Here is a 22199-nt window from a genome sequence, read left to right on the forward strand (position 1 = left end):
TCCTCCCATGCTTAACCTGGTGAGACTTCAAGCTCTGTAGACTCTTCATGGACCACACTGAAGGAGAGAAGGTGCGATCCCACCTTCCACAAGAGCAAGCAGGTGGGAACGCATAAAGGCAGTGCTGAAGTATTCTGTGTTCTGGGACTAAAATAAATCTGGGGGATAGAAAAGAGGCATGCTTGCCTTTTGGGGGCGTTCTTTTAACAAGGTATTTTTTTGTTACTTTTATTCAAGAGTTGAGATCTCCATGATGTAAAGGACATAAACTAATTTTAATCAGAGCTAAAAACTAGCTAGGAGATTTGGAAAACCATGTTAAATAAACCAACAGATGCTATGGAAACTTAAATCAGTTCAACTGACTCATTTAGGAGGGAAACATCTTCTTAAGCAGCATTACAGAGCAAAACTGGATTATATAGTGAATATACACCAACAGTAACTGCTGATGGCCTCACACTGACCAATGCCATCTACTTAGAGACAATAACATGAAAATTTGGATAAAGAAATAAACACCACTGAAGTGGCATAGGTTCTTATTACAAAAACTGTTATATTTGCTCTGAATGTTATTCTCAAATTATTCTAGCAAGCCTAAGTCAGAAAGGTAAACAGCTCCCCCTAAACCTGCATCTGATCAGGAGCATTTTGCTTTAATTGGCAGCAATTCTGGAACTCTCAAGGGTACGTGCAAGACTTCTGGCAGACACTTGATTTTATAATTGAACCCAGTTTAACTGAAAAGTAAAAGCTCATTGGGTAAGAAATGGGATAAGAAGAGTCCAATCCCTAGAGAAAATAAAGGAGATTCTCAGCTCTACCCAGCTGCTGGAAACTTCAGCTATCATGTGGTGTTTGAGAATTCCATTGAGTCTATCATCTCCAGACTGATTAATGACTTCCCTAATAAACAGTGAAACCTTTTGAAAAGAGTTCTTATTGTTCTTACAAGATAAACCTTTTGAATCTAGAAATGTAATGGAGATATTTGCAATTTGTTCACTGGCTGCCATGACACTTGTCTCAAGAGTGCAAGCACCCCAGATTTCTACAAGCAGGGTATGGTTGCAGAGTGGTTCTTGTTCAAGTAAGATGTTGAATGAACAGGTGACAGACAGCCTGTTACAACATTTTAAGAAAGAATCAGAGACTTTCTTATTAAAAAGAGAATGGAAGAACACAGTTGCTCAGTGATGAGGATGAAAGTGGATTACATAGAAGACCTTCTGAGCCATAGACTCATCCAAAACTGACTGGAGTATTTCCAGTGACTTGACTTCTGCAGGACTTCAATGACACCTGCAAAACTTTAATGAATCACTTCAGTCTTTTCTGACCTTTCTTCATGTAGTATTATGTACTGCTGAATGAAGAGAGGAAACTGCTATAACACCACAGTCAGGGCAATTGTTGATGAGTTTCTCATACATCCCCTTTGCTCTCACAGAATATTAATCAAAAGTAGTATGTACTTGGGAAATTATTCAAACTGCCAGCTGAATTGAAATCCTCAACATCTAGCCTACCAAAAGATACATGTCAAGATCACAGCTTGAACAGTAAGAACAATAAATGAGTATTTTCTGAGCTCTCATTCTACCTGCAGTTTAGAGCATCAAATGGGCATTTACCTTCCTTATTAATCACTATGGATACTATTAAATAAAAAGAATTTCTTGTTTTCTGCAGAGAATTAGAAAGAAAGATTTCATATGACAGGTAAAGGGACTAAAGTCCCAGGCCTGGCTGAGATACAAATGTGGACGAACTGGAAAGAATGTCTCTAGCTTGGAAACTGGAGGACTACTTCTAGCTGTGAAGAGACTGAGGTTGCAGAAGACTTTGCAAAGAGAGTAACAGAGGAAAAGAGATGACCTCTGATGCAGTTTTAAAAGGATAGGATTAAAGGTTGTGATTCAACTCTGAGCAATTAGATTTCAAGAATGGGGGAGGTCCCTTCAAATCCTGTTTTTAAATTAACTATCTCAAGCAGAACAGATGTCAGCAGACCCACATAGATTTCAAGTACTTCTCAAACCAAGACATTGCTAAGCACTGAATGAAAAGCAGATCAAAGCAAGATGCCAGCTCCAACCTTCTGAAATACTGGTGCAAACTGCCTGCAAACAGGATGTGAGAGTACCAAGGCACACGGTGTTACTTAAGTTAGGACTAGTCCACTGACTGAGCAACAGCGTGGCTCATAGCTTAAGGGAAATTCTTATACTGCGGTGGGTTTCTCTTTTTCCAAGCAAAATTTCATGATGGAACTCTGAAAGCTTTCCTGATCCAAGTTTCATTGAAACTAACACATCTTTGTGATAACCAACCCTGTCATAGGGAACTGCCTACTCACTGTAGGCATCAAGCATGTCAATAAAATGTTAATTGTTTATCACATTGATTTAAGTTGTTTATATTAAGTTAAAGTTCCTATGTGGAAAACGTAGCATTAAACGAAAAGGAAAGCATCAAAAAAAAACTTGAACACTGTAACTGTGACAGAATTAAGGATGAAATGCTTGGCTAGGTATTTCTAGATGTTCTTTGTCTCAGACTCCTAAGCTATGTCACTGGCCAGAAGTGGAACATGGGATTTTACCATTTTTATGCCCACAGTAACTGTACATTATTGTTCCATTATATGGTACAATAGCTACGAGTTGCTGACAAAAGATGGGAGCAAATATAGAACTATTTTGGAAAAATCATACATCATTTCCCTTAGAGAGACAGAAAAAGGAGGAAAAGAGCACAGGAGGAAACACACACACACACACAAAATACAGAATACTTAATATTTTCCCTCTGTCGTGGGTGGACCGTGGCTGGATGTCAAGTACCCACCAAGCTGCTCTATCACTCCCCTCCTCAGTGGGACAGGGGAGGAGAAAGTAAGATGGAAAAAACCCTCATGGGTCAAGGAAAAGGCAGTTTAATAAAGCAGAAGCAAAGGTTGAGCATGGAAACAAACGCAAACAAATAATTTGTTCTCTACTTCTCATCAGGAGGTGAATGTTCAACCACTTCCCAGGAAGTAGGGTTTCAGTACCCATAGTGGTTGCTCCAGAAGACAAACACTGCAATAACAAATGCCTGTCCTCACACACACACACACACCCCAGGCATTCTCTCAGTTTTTATTGCTGAGCAGATGCCATATAGTATGGAATATGCCTTTGGTCAGTTTTGGTCAGCTGTGCTGGCCATGTTCCCTCCCAAGATCTTGCCCACCCCCAGCCTACTGGTGAGGGGGGAATGTTGCAGAGACAGCCTTGATGCTCTACCAGCACTGCTCAGCAGTAGCCAAAACACTGCTGTGCTACCAAACACCTTTCTAGCTGCCAATACAAAGGCAGCACATGAGGGATGCTATGGGGAAAAGTAACTAGGTTTCAGCCAGATCCAACACACCTTGCTTTGAACAACAAGCAGGAATGAAGCCAGCCTTTCAAATTCGTCTTGCCAAAGTGAATAAGATAAATGTCTTAGATCAAACTGGCAAATTTGCACAATCCAAGACCAATTTTTGTTCCAGTTCAAGGCAAACTGATCTACAGCTTATTAGGTTATATTACCTGGGACAAAACACAGCAGCAAGGAGATTTATTATTATTATTATGAAAACAGATCCACATGAACCTTAAAATAAGAAGTACACAGAAAGCAATTCTTACCAGCTTTTTTTTTTTTTTTTTAATGTATTAGTTTTCTTTATTAGATTTTCTTTTTTAAAATTCCAGGCATCCGTGTATCACAGCACAGCACCAGCCTACAGGGTTGGTATGAACTGCACTTGCTCCAGGCTCTTGACTATGATGGGGTCAGTTTGCCCCTTTCTGTTACGCTGGGCAGCCAAGTAACCAAGCAGTTCCCAAGACCTTACCTACTGGAATAAGACCTTACGAAAAAGGACATTTAAGCCTTGGCTTTACAGCAAATTACATGTTCCCTATTTTCCTTATCCCCTGCTAACTCCTATGACAATAATTAGCCATCTTTCTTGCTCTCCTACAGGGACTAACAGCTTTAACACCTCCCGCCTTGAAACATCCTCCTCTGCTCAGCAGGTGCTAACTGCCCTATTCAGTCAATTTGACTATCCAGATAATGTAATAAATTAAACTCTGAACAACTGTTTCTAACCTCCAATTTGCTGAAGGCTGATGACTCTCAAAAAGGCCTTGTTTGCTCAAAAACTTGCCATTTTTTTCCTGCATGTATCAACTAGTCTTACAAAAAAATATGGTCTGTCTCTCTCTAAAAGACTTTCTTCACTTGTGGCCATCACAACTATCAAAATTGTAAGACAAAAACTTTTATGTCAAAAATAGGAGAATTTATTGTGGTACCTACATGATGGATTAAATATTTACAGACTGAAAGTCTTTAGAATAGTAGACAAAGCCAACTTAAATCAATGGGAAAGCTATCATTTAAATAGACTTTATTTCAAGACCTTGATTGAGGTGACACACTTACTTTCTTTCAAAACAATCATGTTAAACTATTCAGCAACAATAAAACAGAACCTTAAAATGAATACTATTTATATAGACTTTCTTACTATTCCACACCACAGGTAGGATGTGAAGGACACTCATCTGAAGACCCAGAAAACAGGCAGGAATAGAAGAAACCATAAAAAGTTGGTTTTACAGGAACCAAATATTTCTGGAATCTGAGTTCACCTGTCTTATCTAAAGAACAGCAAACTGAGTTATTTTTTTAATAAGGATTTACTACTCATTTTTTCATTAAATAATTGCATAAATTTATTTTTTTAATAAAGTTAACCTAGTCCTGTAAAGTGTTGTGTAAAACGTCACTAAATAGTTCCAACATTTTTTATTTATCATTCCTATATTCTGATTGCAGCGCAAGAACTAAGGGCGGGGGAGGGGGGAAGATACACTTAACTCCTGGTTCTCCAAACCTTTGTAAGGTCCTTCACAAATCACCAGGCTGACTTGCACTAGCACTTCAGTAGAACGAGACATGCATAGACAAGTAAATTATTCTCAAGATGAAGGTATCTCAAATCAGCTTAATAAAACAGCATGTTCGGATTCTCTATAAAGGGAATGAATTATTAGTTTACATTCTCCTGTCACTAGGTATCCTTCCCTGCTCTTTGATGCTGGCAGTTGGTTATTTCCCTGAAGCACCACAGTTATGCATTTACATGTCACCAAATCCCTTGCTGTGCTGAATTGTCACTCCCAGATCCGATATGGCAGGCCAATGTAGAAATTCAAGCATATCTGAGGGGCTGACAACTTCTGCCTTACAAATATCCTACACTCCTCTCAAGTCAGTGCAGGGTTTGCTCTGCTAAATAAAAATACTACTCCAATTCCTATTACCTAAAGGTAATGGAAGGGAAAGGGGGATAGGGTGTTCCTCAGTTTCAGTGAGTACGCAGGCTAAAGCATTGAGAAGATTAAACACAGCATCTATTCATGACCTCTTCACTCCATTTCTTCAGCTAGACAGCTTCTTATTTTGGCATCACAAATCAGTAACACAAGAAGACTTAAGATCCAGGCCACAGGTGACATCAGAGCAGTTTCTAAGGGTGCAACCTAAATCTAGCTGTAGGTAACCACTGGTGGCCAGGATACTATAGCTATTTTCAGGATACTATAGCTATTTTTCTCTTAACTACTCCCTCAGCCAGACATATTTAGTAATTCTCAATGGATTTCTCTTCACAGAACTTGTCCCATCTCCTCCTGCATCTACATACACCCTTAACAAGCACAAAATCCTTCAACAAGGACTTCACCATCTCAGACAGCAACAGCTCAAATAACCTTCTTTGAAGGACAATTCCCCCTGTGCTTCTTGTAAATGTGGCTCCAACTAGCGTATTTTCCTCCTCCTAACTACTTGCCCAAGAAGCCTGAGTAACTGTTGTACAATTTCGCATAATGGGCAGTCTGCACTTCTTTTGTGCTGAGAAGACAGCTAGTAAACAGGGTAGATCTTTAGATCATTATTTTAAAGTGCTTTCTGAGGTTTCCCAAGGGTCCAGCCCTACCACCGTGACAATGGTAATTACAGAAATTTGACTTCTCTTAACCTCTTGCAATTAAAACCCGTAATCCCTTCAGAGAGCAAATAAAAGATGCCCTATCACTTCTCCACACTCAATGACCTAGGGGATAAAAAAACCCCACAACAACAAAAAGCCTTACAACATGCCATCGGGGACAGAAGAAACCCCAGAGGGAAGATAGATAGACTGTCCAAATAGATAGGGCTACCATGTAGAGAGGTTAAGTATCACACAATATAAAAATGGAATTCTGAAAGCAAGTTCCAGTTCAAAGAGACAGGCTGCCTCGTTATCTTGAGATGTCTTCTCAAGGGGATTTATTGCAAGTCTGACAACTGCAAATGAGCTACAGAAAAGAACAGGCAGAATGATAATCACAGCCATCACCCAAGAGTACAATACATAGTACAGTATGCTGTTATTGACAACCTGTAGTTTCTTCCTCTGACTTTAAATGTAGCTGATTTGGGACCATTATTTACATAGAGGAGGAACTACTTCATAAGAGGAAATCTATACCTCCAAAGCTGTTGTATCATTTTCCTGCTTGTGTGAAAGATGTCAACAGTAAAAATACCAAAGTTGATCGGTACGAAAACCCACAAGTTTGGCTCACTGACTGTGTCATCGTTCACAAAGGCACAGACAATGAAGTGGAGCCTGAGTATTGAAGTCTGCTTCCCTTTTGGAGGCAAAACCTAGTGTCTCTGAGCATTAATGGCTTTCTAATCCCAGACTGGTTTGTCCTCAAATGTCATTTGTTAGGAGATAAAGGTATTTTGAAGGTTAACAACACAGAACCATCTCTGGTGATATCCAGCTTGTGCGGAGGCAACACAAGCATATGACACATTGTTGGAAGAAGCGATTCCAAGTCCCTGCTATATTTAATTATTCTTCTGTGCTGTTCCTTTCATCACATTTCCACTCCAGACCACCTTAGCAACTACAAGAATGCAAAGCAGAGAAGCTTGCAGCTCTCTGGGGATACAGATTGTTGCTTGAAAACCTCAATGAACTTTGAGTAAAAGCATTTAGTGCAGAGGAAATCCAGCAAGCAAAAAACTACATTCAGCAAGAACAAGTCATTTTCATTTGAGTAAGTAAATTGCTAAGGAGTGGGAAAGAGCAGAAAGACAGGAGAGGGAGATTATCCTGTGAAAGCTAGAAGTACCTGAGAGTTGCCAGAGATGGATAGCTGCGATGGAAAGGATGTTGGAAAAACAACAGATCTGCTGGAGCTGGTTCCTATAGAAGGATGTTCATCTACGATTATTTGGCACTGCGAGTGTGGCAACCTTTCCATGCACTTTGCATATGCAAGTGTCACAGGCACAGCACATAGCAGATCATAAATCTCACAGAATGCAGTACAGCAGCCAGCCTTTGAAAACTATTGCATTAAAATCATTGTTTCTGTGAGGGACACTGAAAGGTGGGGGCACATCACTGCTACCTTAAATTGACAAAAGGAGCAGGATTAGATCTAGTTTTGTCTAAACCAAATATTGTGATAACAGAGTTTCATTGCCTGGGGCCAGGCTATACCTAGACAAAAGCCTTCAGAGAAAAAGTGCATTACAAAGTTTTTCTTCTCCCCTTTAGGAAGGCCTTCCCATCACCCAGTTGGCAAAACAACCAGCTGTTTAATGTCCTAAGAAGCAGACCAGGGCTCTTTGCTCCCCTTAGAAAGTAATCTGAGGGGAAGAGAAATTTAACACAGTTCATAAGATCTCTGCCTTAGAGATCAGATTTGAGCTTATTAAAGCAAAGTCTCTCAGTCCCAGGCTAAGGGAATATCCTGGAGGCAAGTCTTGACTGCCAGCGAGAAAGTGCAGGACTTCCTACCCATCACCTTTCCATTTTGACATTCCCTGTGTATTCAGCCTCGCCCTAGGCAGGGAAAGTGGGGAAAGGAAGGACTTCTTGTGATCTTTTGGCTTGCTTTGTTTTAGCTTCGGTCTGTTTATATACATTACTACAAAGCAGAAGATGCCATGAGAGCCAAAAGCAGTTTCACCTCTACATTCTGCAAATACACAGCCTTAGCCAAAAGGCACATATCAAAGCATGGTGCAGGAGTGAGGCACAAGATAAGCAAACTGAATTATTTACAATTTGTCAAAGCTGCATGGGAGTGTACTATTCCCTCTTCTTACAAAATAAAATGTTCTTTATTTGCTCATTATATATTTAAATATATCTGTAATTTTGGACTGTATTAGGTGTGATGTTACATTTATGTTTTATGTTAGCAGGCTGGATAAGACCATAGAACCTTTTGCTTCACCTCTACTGTACCATATTTAGAGACGCTATTACCAGGTCAATGGTTCTCAGAACTGCCAATACACTGAATATAAGGGGAAGCACAAACAAAAATATTTCCAATAATAAAATAAACATCTATTCTTCTTTATAATACCAACTCAAATAGAAGAATAAAATTTTGCTACTACTGTACTCCACCACAGAGTGGAGAATGGTTCAGAAAATAAGATTTTATCTGAGTTAACCAGAAAAAAAATGTCTTTATGACTTCTATTATGCCATCAAAAAGACACATTTTACTCTTGGAAAAGGAATTTAAAAGTTTGTCCAAACAATTTCTCATACACCTGGAAAGTCAGTGAAATGTATTAATTTCCACACATGTCTTTCAATAACTCTTACCAAAGCAGTCAGTGCTGACTGGTGTTAGCCTCAGCAATATAATTTTAACAAGCTAATTACGCCCATGGCTATCTAAATCTAAATTCCACCCATTCAGTGCAGCTGGGAACACCAACAGCATGGAAGTAGAGAAGGAAAGCATACATTATTGTCTCTTACCACAGTATAGATCTGAGGTTTGCGCCTTTTTGCGAGGTCAATTATATTGACTCCGTTGTAATAAAGGTTCTCAATGCACCCGTGGAAATTTTTCCTCTGAAAGGTTCCTGGCTTCCCTGGAACAGGAATCCCTCCGAAACTGAGCTTTTGGAAAGAATAAAAACAGTATTTGGTTATCACCCCAAAAGCAAATGGGCAAAGCCCCACACCATGCAGCCAGCCAGGATATTATCTAAGAACCAAGTCACACAAACAGTATCACCTCAGAACACAAAGCAGGATCTGGCTGCCCAATTACATTACAAGACTACAAGCTGCATAGCATTACAGCTGTTGGAGAAACGCTGCTGTCACAGACAGCTCACTGTTTTGGAAACAGCAGTGAAGAGCCTTGACACACCACTTCACCAACATAACACCACCAGCCCCCCACCCAGGAACACCCAACGCACAAGATAACATTTAAATGGTCTCCAGCCCACAGCCCCCACTGGCCTGGAGGCTGTCACCCAGCAGCAGACCACAGTGGCCAGGAACCACTGAGCAATGGAGGAATAAACCTCAAAGCATCGGGTTCACCTGCAAGCTGGAGTCACCCCTTTTCACCAAGCAGGTCTCTGAACAGTTCTGGTTTCAGCCAGTGAGGGGTAGTACCCCACACACAAACTACCCCATTTGCACCTTGCAGCTGTTTTCCCTAAATATCACTGCTGTTTGGTCTTTACAATACTCGCATGTGGTATCTGGGACTTGAGCAGTGTAATGGAGAAAGTTTGAGGTTTTACTTTTAAACAAAACTTCTGCTGTAATGTTGTCTAATCAGCATTGTGCAGATTACAACTCATCACTTAACTGGAGGGCTGAAAGCCCTGGAAGGACAAAGACCCTAAGAAAATAAAGCTTCCACAATCCTTGAAGCATAATAAGGGAGAAAGAAGATGGAGAGAAGGCAAAAGAAAAAAAAAAAAAAAAAAAAAAAGGAAAAAACCACACCCCTAAACCCCGCAACTCAAAAAAAAATATAATTCTATTTTCATTTTCCAGATGACGTGGCTCATTTTTAATTAACCCTACCGGCTTTTTTTGCTAAGTCTTACTGTTGGTACCACTGGGTTTTTATTAATTTTTCCCATCGCAGCCAGCAGCATCGTGAGTGATATAATGCAGATCCTGCAGCCACCGTACTTCACAGTGCTTCCAGCACATCGGGAGCTGTGCTGCAATCCTGCTGCATCCACTGCATCAAGGGCATGCACTGCTGTGTGGCAACACTTACATGCTGACGGCTGCTGGAACCTGGGCAGCCTTATTTTCTGTCATAATTCCTACCCGCTCACCTCAGCTCAGTATCACAAAAGTAAAGGGAAATTTGGAGGCTATTTTTCCTCCCACTCCACCTAGCAAGCTGGGATACATAAACAAATAAAACCTCCCTGGACGACCTTGAAAGTACTTCTTTGAAAACAAGTCCTTAATGAACTTGCACCTCAGCTGAATTTAACTGATCACTTCAGAGAAATAAAGAGTGAACAGACTGCTACTTTACATCACTTACAGGTTCATTATTGGCATAAGTGCTTATGTGCTGGCAATGTTTTGGTTTTTTTTTCCAGTAAGAATCATCAGTTCTTCCTTAGAACGCCAGAATTTCCTTTTTTCATGTTCTCTTTAAGTCCCCTGCTTAGGGACTATGTATTGGATTTCAAAACCAGAAGAAAAATCAATAGCAATTATACCACTGCATTATTAAGAAAAGTTTCCTTTGTGATTGGTAATAATTTTAATTACCAAACTAATGGTTTTATTACCCTCAGTAAGGTCTTTCATCCCTAAAGTGTGCTGAGATAAACTTTCAATAGACTGTATTGCTGTAACGTTCAGCTGATCGTCTCAGTGAAAATGGAAAGAAAACACAGTGTGGAAAACTAAGCACCAGGGGCCAGGACTGAGTGCCACAGAATCAGCAGTGATGCTGACTTACATCAGCTGAAGATCTCTACCATGCTCCCTGTTTTGGAACATCCAGAAAAATGTTCTGCAAATTACATTGGAGCCTGAGCGTTCCCTAATTGGCATCAATTTGTAGTAGGAAGCAAGTAATTTTAATATTTTGAAATTAGGAAAATGGAAGACTCAATCATTTGGCTTTTCTCAACTCCACCGTGAAAGTAGTTACAGCTTTGGCCCTTGCTAGTTCAGTCTGAAGCTGTTCCAGAATCTCACTGCTCAAATGTGTTGTTCCCAATAAATGTGCTTGTGATTTGGTACCGCAGTACTAGAGTACAGGTACCACTCACTTCACCCTGCTTTGTGAAATACAAAGAAGGGAATTTCAGCTGGAACATGAGAGGAACAGAGAGCAGGCACCTGACACTTCCAAGCCATCTGCTTTTGTCCCTTGGGTGTGCTGGGAATTTATCCTTTCTAGAGAAATGATTTCAAAGTGCAGAGGGGAAACTTGTGGTCTCTTAAGCAACGAACCATGCCAGCTCAGTGCATCCAGACGGGGTGATGGCTCTGACTGTGCAAGCATGACCCTGTGCCTTGTGGGCTAGCAAAACTCAGTACACAAGTGCATGGGGATAAAAATGAACGTGGGTAATTTGCACACAGGTGTGCACTGGTGACGGGAACAGATGAAGAACTGCCTTGCATACAGATAGGGGATGATATGAAAGTTTTTAAGGTATTATTTACTATCAGTCATAAGCACTGAACTGCTGGAGTGATATAAACTACACTCTGTCGCACCTTGGCCTCATGACAGGGGAGCACACCAGCCTTGAGTTTAATGGGCAGGCAGGATGTTTCCTCTGTTCAGTCCTTCCTCGGCAGAGCAGCTCTGGCTTCCTAGACCAGGATGCTCTGCATCACAACCCCACATGTGAAGGGACCTGGGTCAGAACTGTTTATCTTGACAGTCATGCTTAGGGTCTTTAACTCCTAGTGAGAAGACAACGGTATTTATCTACTCATCTCTATGTGGGCACCTGTAATCCAAAAAAGTGGTGGCTGGATAGAGGCACAACTCAGAGCTGGTATCATGAGAGGTCATGCCAATCAGATACAGGGATGGCGCTCAATGCTTGCATTAAAATCACATTGGAGATGATGACACAGCACCTCTCCCTACAGATAAGAGCATTTTCTCCCTGAAGATTTGACTAGAACCCAGGCTATACCTTTTAATTTAGCGCAAAGCTTGCCTTACTTTGAACTGTAAGCATAATCCAATGCATATTTGCCCAGAGACTGGCCATTTCCTGGGACTGTTGTATACAGAGCTGCACTGACATAGTCAGTTAACTATGAAAGGAGCTCTCTAGGACGAAAATATTAAATAAAGAAAAGATCTTTGCTGGAAAGAAACAGCTCGTAGGGTGGTTGTTTTCCATCACATTCATTTTATACCAGCTCAGCCTCACCTCCCAACTTATAACCTAAAAGGCTTCACACACCTCATAATCAATGTCCAAGTGATCTGAATCGCCCTTCGTTCGGAAATGTTGGGTGTGCTTGTCCACCGTGAAGTTCACTTGCTTGTTGAAGCGCTCTATGAGAACCGAGTGCCAGTGCTGATCATCCAGGAGGCTGCCCAGGGTGACGGATGTGTGGCTGTTACTGAAGTGCAGGTTGGAGTCTCCTGGAGGGGCAGAGACAGGCAGAAGACACCAGGGTTACCCCCCAGGCCCTTAAGTGAAGCATGGGGACTCAAGGGGGGCACAGAACAGTCCTCCTGGGTGCAAACAGGAGCTCTGCCCATCAGAATCAGACCCTTGTCAAAACTTGCCTGAGATCCTTTGGGCCTCGCCTCTTATTCATATATGTGTGTGTATATGCACACACACATTTTTTCCCCTGAAATCCTTGTGATAAACCAGAAGATTGTCCCAGTGCTGCACCCACCCACTGCAGCACACAGAGGATCACCACTGCGCCTGTGCCCTTGGCTCTGCTGTGCGTTCCAGGCCCTGGTGTTTTAAGAGCTCCCTTCAGGCTGCACAATAATCTCCTGTCTGTTCACATTAACAGACCACTCGTGAGACTTCACAGTTTCAACTATGTGCTTTTTGTATTTTCACAAGAAATTGCACCTGTCCATTTTCAGAGAAAAAAAAAACCCAAGTCAGTGAAGTAACATGAACGCAAGTGTTTTGCTCAGCTCAAACAGATCCTTACACCTGGCCTAGATCTCCAAAACTTTAGATCAAGAGTCATAAAAATATTTAGGCCCTAACCCTGGTGAATTCAAGCACTCTTCTGTTTTCCAGCTGGCTATATATCTGAACACTTCAGAGCCTCTCATTGAAAGAGACTGTGTGTCCTTTTTTATATTCCAGCAGAATAGAGAGAACACATGCTCCAAAACTGTCAGGGAAGATGCAAGCGGGTTCAAGAGCATACATCAAAACCCTTGACCATGACATATGAATGCACAGAGGCGACTTGAAATGGCTAGAATCTGTGCATTTGGGGCTACTGCTGAAAGAAAAAAAACACCTTATCTTAGACCACATATTCACAACAGCATCTCCTCTGGAAGAAGTAACAGAATATATTTAACTATACTATATTCTTATCTTAGTATGAAACATCTGTAAGAGGAGAACAAATCAATGGAGTCAAAGAATCTCACATTCAGAGGCTTCTGATGTAGTTACTTGGTCCAAGTAACATCCAAATACCAAACTGGAAAAATGCTGCATTATCATTTCTACTCTCTGATGCATTAAATAAATAAAAAGAAAGAAAGAAATGAAGGAAATGCTAGTTGGAGACTAAACAATTAATGAGCTTATGTAAAAATGAAATCCAAGACCTGTGGAAAATTGTTACTGACATTTAAAACAAACGTAATTAAGCACGAGGGGAAAAATGCAAAAAAGATTTACCTATGAATTCTGTTTTAGTGCCTCCAGTTTCCTCCCACTAGTTTATGATTTCTTATAATTCCCCAAGTCATAAACAGGGGACTGAGACACTGCACTGTTGCCTGCTTTATCTGCTCTAGACAAATTTCCTTAAGTGTCTTGGAACTGCTAGTCTGGGATCTGCCCCTGTTAATACTATACATCATTAGATACTACGTCTCCCAGTTTTATTAAAATCACCTTTGGCAGTCTAAGCGCCATGTACATTAGCACATGCAATGATTCAGATTACTTAATTCATCAAAGTTATTAGGATTGAGAATGGCAGTGAAAAACTTGGACCTTAAATCTCTCCCCTCCTTGCCCACACCCTCATGGTTAACAGAAGAAGAGGCTTTGTTTCAGTTTTCTGTCCGGATGGGCTGCTGGGGCTTTCAGACCAAGTTAAATACCTGAGCAAGGTAAGTGGAGCTCCTGTGCTGACCAAAGTACAGCAATGCAGGCGTGGAAACTTCTGGCCAACTCAAAACCTCAGTATGAGAAATGTGAGTCAGTCGAGACTGCTGAGTCCAGCACCATTGGTCACCCACAGCTGAAGCTAATGAAGGTTTTGCAGTAAGGCTGGGGGAGGGGGTATGATCACTCCTAATACAGTAGCTCCTGGCATTATCAAAATGCTTTAGCATATTCACCAGGAAAAAAACCAAGCATCCTTCTATGGAAAGAAATTAAGCCAGCCTTTCATTTGTCCCTCTGATACAACACAATAACACAGTGATGGCTTTCCAGATATACACAGTTTTCAACTGAAATCATCTCAGAAACAAAACAATACCAACGTGCACGATGTTTTGACAAAAATGTTTTCATTTAATTTCTGTATTCTCATCTCAGTTCTGATCATGGAATGGAAAAAATAAGACACAAACCAAAAATAAGCGTTTGCACTCCAAACCAAATCTCCTGAGAATGCTCTTCTTAAAAATAGTAACAACAAAAATAAAAAAAGGAGGAAGGGGAAGAAACAGAACTGGTTTTGTGGTGTTTTTTTAAAAAATCACTGTTTGGAAGCATCATCAAGCAAAGGTCAAAACTTCAAAAGTAGTCATTCAGCAGCTCAGCCTTGGTCAGAACTAGTTAGAAGAATCAAGATCTCTTCTTGGCTCAGCTATCATGTCTTGTGTGACATCAGTCAAGTCTATTTTCTTTTGCTTCCCCTCCCACCTTCTCTCAGCTGGAGTTTCTAGATATGACTTAATATAAACAATAGATTTATAAAAGCAAACCTAGACAATCCTTGTTACAATAATATGTGAACCAATTAGGATTAATTACCCTTACCCAGGTTGATGTGCAAGGAGAGTTTTCCTTTCTGCAGTTCCAAGGTAATATAGTCTCCACGTTGTCCTTCTCCATGGAATAAGACTCCATCCCCCTGCATGCTCTTGAACTTCAAGGAAACCACATCCTTGAATGTGCTCATAAGTTTCTGATTGAACCTGTAGAGGAGTGAGCTTCTGCCATCGAAGTCTGCAATATCTGACTCTGGGAGAAAGAAAATGGCAAAATGAAAAGGAGAGGCAGCATCAGGAGAGGGACCATATTTTTTCAGAATCTTTCCAAATATCACTTGGAGCCAGGTATTCTCAGAAGCATACATCCATATGACATACGTGACATTTGGGCAACCACATTTCACCCATTTCCAGTCCTCTCCCTCTGTCTGGGGAAGGGGAACACCAAGATAAAAACAGAACTCCTCTGGACTTGTCCTCTCTCTCATCAAAGACTCTTTTCTCACTGATTTTTTTTAGAACAGAACAGGTGCCTTCCATCATATTCAGATCTGCCGAACATCCCTTGCCACATTTGCTGTTTGTCTCAAACACACCCAGGATGCTGTTTCATTACTTTGAACACTACAGTTCTCGCTCCACTTTTTGTAGCATCACAACAGTCTGTTGAGCTGTTTCTGCATGTCAGCCATGCCTGCATCCACCTTTGCATCCAAATAAGTATCATTTTACCCTCTGAGGGTTGGCTGTTTGTTTGTGATGGGCATTTATCAGCTATGTTTCTGCATGCAAATTGACTAGGTTGGCAGGAATAGTCAAATATCAATTCAAAAAGCTTTTGAAGGGATTTCATGGCAACTGGGCATCTAAACTGATTACACACCTTTGAAAATCCTGTTAGAAGCATATTTTCCTCTTCAGTCAGCCTCTAAAACTCAATCACTGTGATAGAAAACAAGCTTTCAATTCTTCAATTGCAATTAATATTTCCTTTGGCAGCAGCAGCCTGCAGTACTGTCTTTGCTTTATAAAGTAGTATTTAAAGCAAAATGTATTTTTCATAAACTTTTTTAGATTTTTATATATATATATATAAACAGAGCATTTCAGGTAGCTTTAAATACTTTTAACTAATAGATTGTATTCAAACATGTGACTGTCATACATTAATTCAATTTTATTTCTATCTAAAGACAATTTGGCACAAATTATGGACATATCTACTTGCCAATAATAAACCTGTTAATCCATATTTCCTGTTTTTAAGAAAAATACTAAAATTTAAGACCACCAGAAAATGAAGCATCTGAACAAGGGTTTACTAAGCTACATAACCACTGGGATACATGCATAAAGACAAAGAATACCTTCATAGTAACCAAGAAGAAAGAGCATAAACTATCTTTGTTTGCAAACAACATGTTTTAATGATAATCCAAAGCTATCAGTTTTCCATTTTCTTTTGAAAAATAATTGCAAGGTCCATATGCAAAATAATCAAGATTTCCAGGTCAGCAACTGCATTATGAAGCTGGTGATTTGTCACCTATGTTCCCTTGAGAGTTCTATCCTTTTGAGCATTAATGGTAGTTTCATTTGTTCCTCCTTAAAAAGGGAAATAATAGGGATTAGGGTTTTCTTCCCTTTTTTTTTTTTTTTTTTACTTTTTTAAATTGAACCAAGATTCAAAGAGGATTGCAATTAAAAACTATTGTAAGCTCATAAAATAAAAGACCTCTTTTTACCATGGAAACTACCATCGATAGCTTCTGCATGTCAGTATGACAGTATCTACAGAAGTTTGATGGCACACTCACAAACTTGCAGGGAGCTCAAAATTTAAATTCTACAAGAAATTCTGTCACAGCAAAACAGATTCCATTCCAAATCATAAGGCAATTGATTATTTCTTATGAGAATAAAACTACAAAGAAATTCAACCCTGGGAAAAAATTCACTCCAGAATAAAGTAAGACCAATTTCTTATCTGTGATGTCAGAATTATAACAAGCTCTTTAACATCATATGCGAACAGTTGTAGTTTAGGAAGTATCATGAATACAAAAGTATTCACACCATCTGCTTTTACTATTTTTTAGTTCTGATTTAGACATTTAGAAACAGCTCCTTCAGAATAGCTTCTTTCTCTCTATTGACACCTTGACTGCCCGTTTCTATAAAGGGAATTAAATTAATAGTTTAATTCTCATGAATTTCCCCAGCTACATTAAATACTTCAATTTGTTTAAAGTAAATTGCAATTGTGTCATAAAAATGGTTTCATTTTAACACAGGCAGAGATTAGGAAATAGCTTATAAAGAAGCTACAGTCTGATTTCCAGTGGATTTTGCAGTTAAACTTGGTTTCACTTCTACCTCTCAAAACCAAACATACCCTAAGAAAGCAATGATTCAATGTTGTCATAATAGTGGTCCTTTTTTCTTCTTCTTCTTAAGATCCAAGCCTTCAACCAGTCTGAATTCACACTTCAGTCCTTATTCTTCACTCTCCACTAAGTCACAGCATAACACAGTTTCTTGATTTCTTCAACAGCTCTACCGCTGACATTTACAGAGTATAACACAAAGGAAAACCTGTTTCTGAAAAGTTCTGCTTCGCTAATTATCGGTTGTGAGTACATCGGCCAATAAATAGCCCTAAACGAAGTGGAAATATGTCAAATAAATGCTAACACTGGCAGCCAAAAGTCATTAGTGTCAGTTTGCGTGACAACAAATCGTTGACTTCCCATTAAAAACTGAAAGATACAGCACAGTTCTAATACACTCATTCCAGAAAACCTGCCTGTTTGCTTAGTGTTTATTGAGTCCACGTATGTCCATAATCCACTTGCAGCAAGAAAACAAAGATCAGAAATGTCTAAGTCTCAAAAAACCTGTAGGAATAACAAACTAAAACACAACGTGTTGTTTTGTCCTGCACTGCCTGTTGGTTTACTTACGCATAGACTTTACTCAGTCTGGGTACTTTTCTACACTGTCCTCATCAACAAGGCTATAAAACTCATCAAAAGTGAGATCAGGCAAAAACTGCTTCTTTCATGTTATTCTCCACAGACCAACAATTCAAACAGATGTCTTTGTTGTGAATACATACATAATCACAAAATTATTTAGTTTGAAAAAGAACTTCAAGATCATCGAGTCCAACCGTTAACCTAGCACTGCCAAGTTCACCACTAAACCATGTCCCTCAGTACCACAGCTACACATCTTGTAAACGCCTCCAGTGACGGTGATTCAACCACTGTTCCAATGCTTGACCACCCTTTTGGTGAAGAGATTTTTCCTAATATCCAATCCAAACCTTCCCTGGTGCAACTTGAGGCCATTTCCTCTCATCCTATCACTTCTATATGGGGGAAAAAAAAAGAGATTGACACTCCTGCTCACAGGTGACAAAGTTCCCATGAAACAGGAATTATTCATCATGCTTTTTTTGAAATTCAGTAGAGGCTCTGGCCTCAGGGGTGCTGGTTACATCATTCCATTTGAATTTCCTTCCTCAACACAGATCCAATCATCAAAGTCACTTGGGGGTGGGTGGAAATACAGGCAGTGAGTTGAAAGTGGATTATCAGGTTAATTCAGCATTTGTGTTGTTTTGGGGGGATTTTTTTATATTTTTTTTTTTTTTAAAGGAGCATGTGACCACAGGTTTTAGCCTGTAGGACCAGCTATGCTGAGAGGAGCCAGACTGGGAGCAATGTGAAAGCATGGAGTTTACTTGTGCAGCAACCTGCTCCTAGCAGCAGAGAGGACATACATTCATACTTACAAAGACAGTTCTCCCAGTGATTTTGGACAAAGTAAACACTTGGCAAAGTTATTCCAAAATACAAAAATATTCCCTAGAAACAGCTGCAATTTGAGGCAGAAACTTTTTTGGGTTTGCACTTGCCTCAATAAACAGGGAGCTTTAACTCCCCGCAGGAGGAAAAAGGACTGTTCCTGGTCTGAGCAGATGTCTCTTCTGGCCAGTCATACTTTACTGGCTTGAGTGAAACTAAAGCAATCCAACTTCCCCCTCCATACCCCTCTCAGACATTCAATCCAAGGGATGAATGTGGATGGGCACTTCAGAGGTGACTGTTCTGCTATGCAGCTGTATCACAAATCTCTATCTGCCTCTTGGTAAGCAATTGTTTGGGTATTTATCTTATGCAGTTGGTTACAAACACTACTGCTCAATGGTTCTCTGCAATGCATTCTTTTCTATCTCATAGGAAGACAAAAGAGAGGATAGAAGAAGATGGGGGGGGTGAGAGAGAGAAAAATAAATCCAGTAAAAATATCATTTAATCAAAAATCACAATATCAGATCATATTCATTGAAGTAATGACAGCAACGGATGAGAACTGCAAATTAATAACTCAGCTCTCAAAAGCAGAAGATACCCTGTCTCACACCCTATCATTGTTCCTCCTGTGATTTCCCAGCCTGTTAACTGCACATACACCTGATTCTGCTGATGCATTTTGGGCCATTAACCAGTTACAGAACATGATCAGCATCTTCAATGAAGCTATAAATCTTATCCTATAAAAGCAATTGTGTCAGCAGATTTTTGTTGTGTGCTGAGCTAACAAGACTTTTCCCAAATATAAAGACGTACCCATTCCCCACTCACTGCCCCCAGCATCAAAAGCATTTGATTTGCCATTTCTCTGGGCACATCCTCTGCTGCAGCTCTGGTTATCCATGATAATCGCACTGCTTCTGGAGCCACTGCTGCAAAGGAACACCGAGACCTTACACATACTTCTGCAAGGAAATTTCCATTTAACTCATCATAAATCCTTTTCTGAACGGGAAACATCACTGCATGTTTTCAGATCAGTATCATCTCCTTCCTATTTCAGTACCTCTTCTGAGCACATGAAGTGGAATCTTTACAGGAATTTCAAATAAATGTAAATAATTTTCATTTAAATACATACTTTCTTTGTAAGAAAGTAAACAAAAATTAGCACATGTTATCTATGAATTCCAGCTGAACCGATGGCCTTGGAATGCTTTGTTGCACAGGAACTTCGATCTGTATGGGATAAGGTCAAGCACACTCAACAGCTTTACTGTTAAAAACGTGTTTCTATGTTCAAGACAAACAATGTCAACTAGCAGCCAATTAGAGGGTGAAAAGAAAAGAGAGCAGGGGGGTAGGGGAGGCAGGGGAGGGCAGAGGATAAAGAAGAAAGCTCTCATTTGACAGATAAGTTTTTGAGGTAAATTCATAGTAGTAAATTACTTCTAGCAGGAGCAATAAAAAACAGCGAATGCCATTTCGAACCGCACTGCACTCCCATGTTAAGTTAGCCACTTTGGCATCCACTGCATGTTGCAGTTAATCTCTCAGATGATTCTTCAGTATTTTTTGTTACTGTGTCCTGGCAGAGCATCTGGTGACCTACAAGACCTGATGCCTTTCACATGCTCCCTACTAAACAGCCATCACTGAAAGCTGCATTTGCCAAAAGTTAGCGCAAGGTTCTGTTCCTGGGACCTCTTCAGCAGAGTATGTTGCACAGGACAGTCATACCCAAAAAATGAGAGATCAGAGCCTTGAGCTGGCACAAGAGTGTCACATTCACCTAACTTTGCCTTGACAAAAATGCTTAAGCAGCAATGAAGCCACAAACCTCTCCTATAGCTGTCATCTTCTGCTCAAATACGCAAGGTTAAAAAGGAGTTGATGTGAGCAGAGACCATCCAAGGAACCACAGGCTATTTTGCATGCTCTCATGTATCACAGCAAGGTGCTCAGCTGCATGTTTGGCAGTAGTCCCAGGGTTTTAGCAGGTGTGCAGCAGCACATGAAATTCAGTGCTGACTGCTAAGCTGTCAGTGTCCCCAGACTTATGTTTCAGCCATCCAACAAATGCTGCCACTCACACAAACAGGATCTCCAGCCTGCCTGTAAATGAAAACCTCGCTTCTGCAGTTTTCTGCCCTGGATATCAATATTAAAGCAACTCTGTTTTCAGATCAAGTGCTGCATTTCTGGGGCAACATTTGCCTGAAAGATGGAATGGACAGCCAGTGGTCCATTATCTGGTAGAAATGACCCTGCAGTCACACATGTACATTTGCACAGGATTTGGCTCATAGGTGTTCCCCATACCGATGTTCTCTTTTTATACTATACTTCAGGGTTGGATCCAAATCTAAAATGCCAGTGAAAATCCTTTCTTTAACTTCAGTGGACTTAAGATCAAATACTCTGGGTTTGTTTACCTATAGAATCCTTTAAGTCATTCCAGCAACTTAAAGAGGATTGGGCATAACTGGAATTAGGCTTGTTACAGATGAATTGTATCAGCTGAAGCCTTTGGTACAGGTAGGTGACTATAATGCTGTTCCTACTTCCAGACTCATATCCCTCCTTTCATATACACACAGACACTTGCATGAAGGGTCATCTTTTAGAGATGGTGCATATTTGGGACGTTTGTTCTTCTTCTAGCTCAGTTTTCCTTCCTGGTTTGTCCAACAGCCTGTCACTAACAATCTTTTTTTTTTTTTAATGCTTTTCAAATTATTGATATATTTCTTGTGCCATAAATTAATATGGTGGATGAGTCTGTATGCTGTCAAACATTACAAAGTGCAGTTATGTAGGTGTACACCAGCTCAGGATCTGCTGCAGATATCCTGTCAGTATAACAGCAAAGATGACATTTTAGAAATGATCAAACATCTTTTGTACAGTGCTGGAATGCTTGGGTTAGCAGTAGCCAAGAATGTGAAACTATACAAGCAAAACTTGTAGGAAGGTATTGCTTGGCATATGCAATTTGCCAGAGAGAAATTTGAATGGCACATTTATATAAACGGAATGAATATTTCAACACTCTGTAAAACTTTTATGAATCCCTTTATTTCTTTTCTAGCTTGCTTCAATCTCATACCTCGATTCTGCATAACCATTTTTATTTCTTGTAGCTGCAGGGTACAGGACAAAGATGAAGACCTAGATGATATTAGTGCAAGGAAATTCAGCCTGCAAGTGACTCTGAAGTCTTCTTCGTATCACAGAAGATACAATCACCACCTGACATGAGTGTTCATATAGTATTTCACATTGACTAGCACCAAAACACATTCAGCCACAA

General features: G+C 40.1%; 1 protein-coding gene across 5 annotated transcripts in view; it reads right to left on the bottom strand.

Annotated features, from left to right (window-relative positions):
• Positions 1-22199, bottom strand: part of CNTNAP5 (contactin associated protein family member 5) — a 318700-nt gene that overhangs the window by 143634 nt on the left and 152867 nt on the right. For all 5 annotated transcript variants that reach the window (XR_013929928.1, XM_080398712.1, XM_080398711.1 and 2 more), the window contains 3 exons: positions 15112-15315; positions 12358-12542; positions 8900-9043 (listed from right to left, as the gene is read on the bottom strand). Coding sequence is in view for 4 of the 5 variants with exons in the window: in XM_080398712.1 (XP_080254838.1) it covers positions 8900-9043; positions 12358-12542; positions 15112-15315 (533 nt within the window). In the remaining variant the exon portion in view is untranslated. The remainder of the gene's footprint in view (positions 1-8899; positions 9044-12357; positions 12543-15111; positions 15316-22199) is intronic.

Source organism: Falco punctatus (assembly GCF_963210335.1).
Source record: "Falco punctatus genome assembly, chromosome: 8".
In the NCBI taxonomy this organism is placed as follows: domain Eukaryota; kingdom Metazoa; phylum Chordata; class Aves; order Falconiformes; family Falconidae; genus Falco; species Falco punctatus.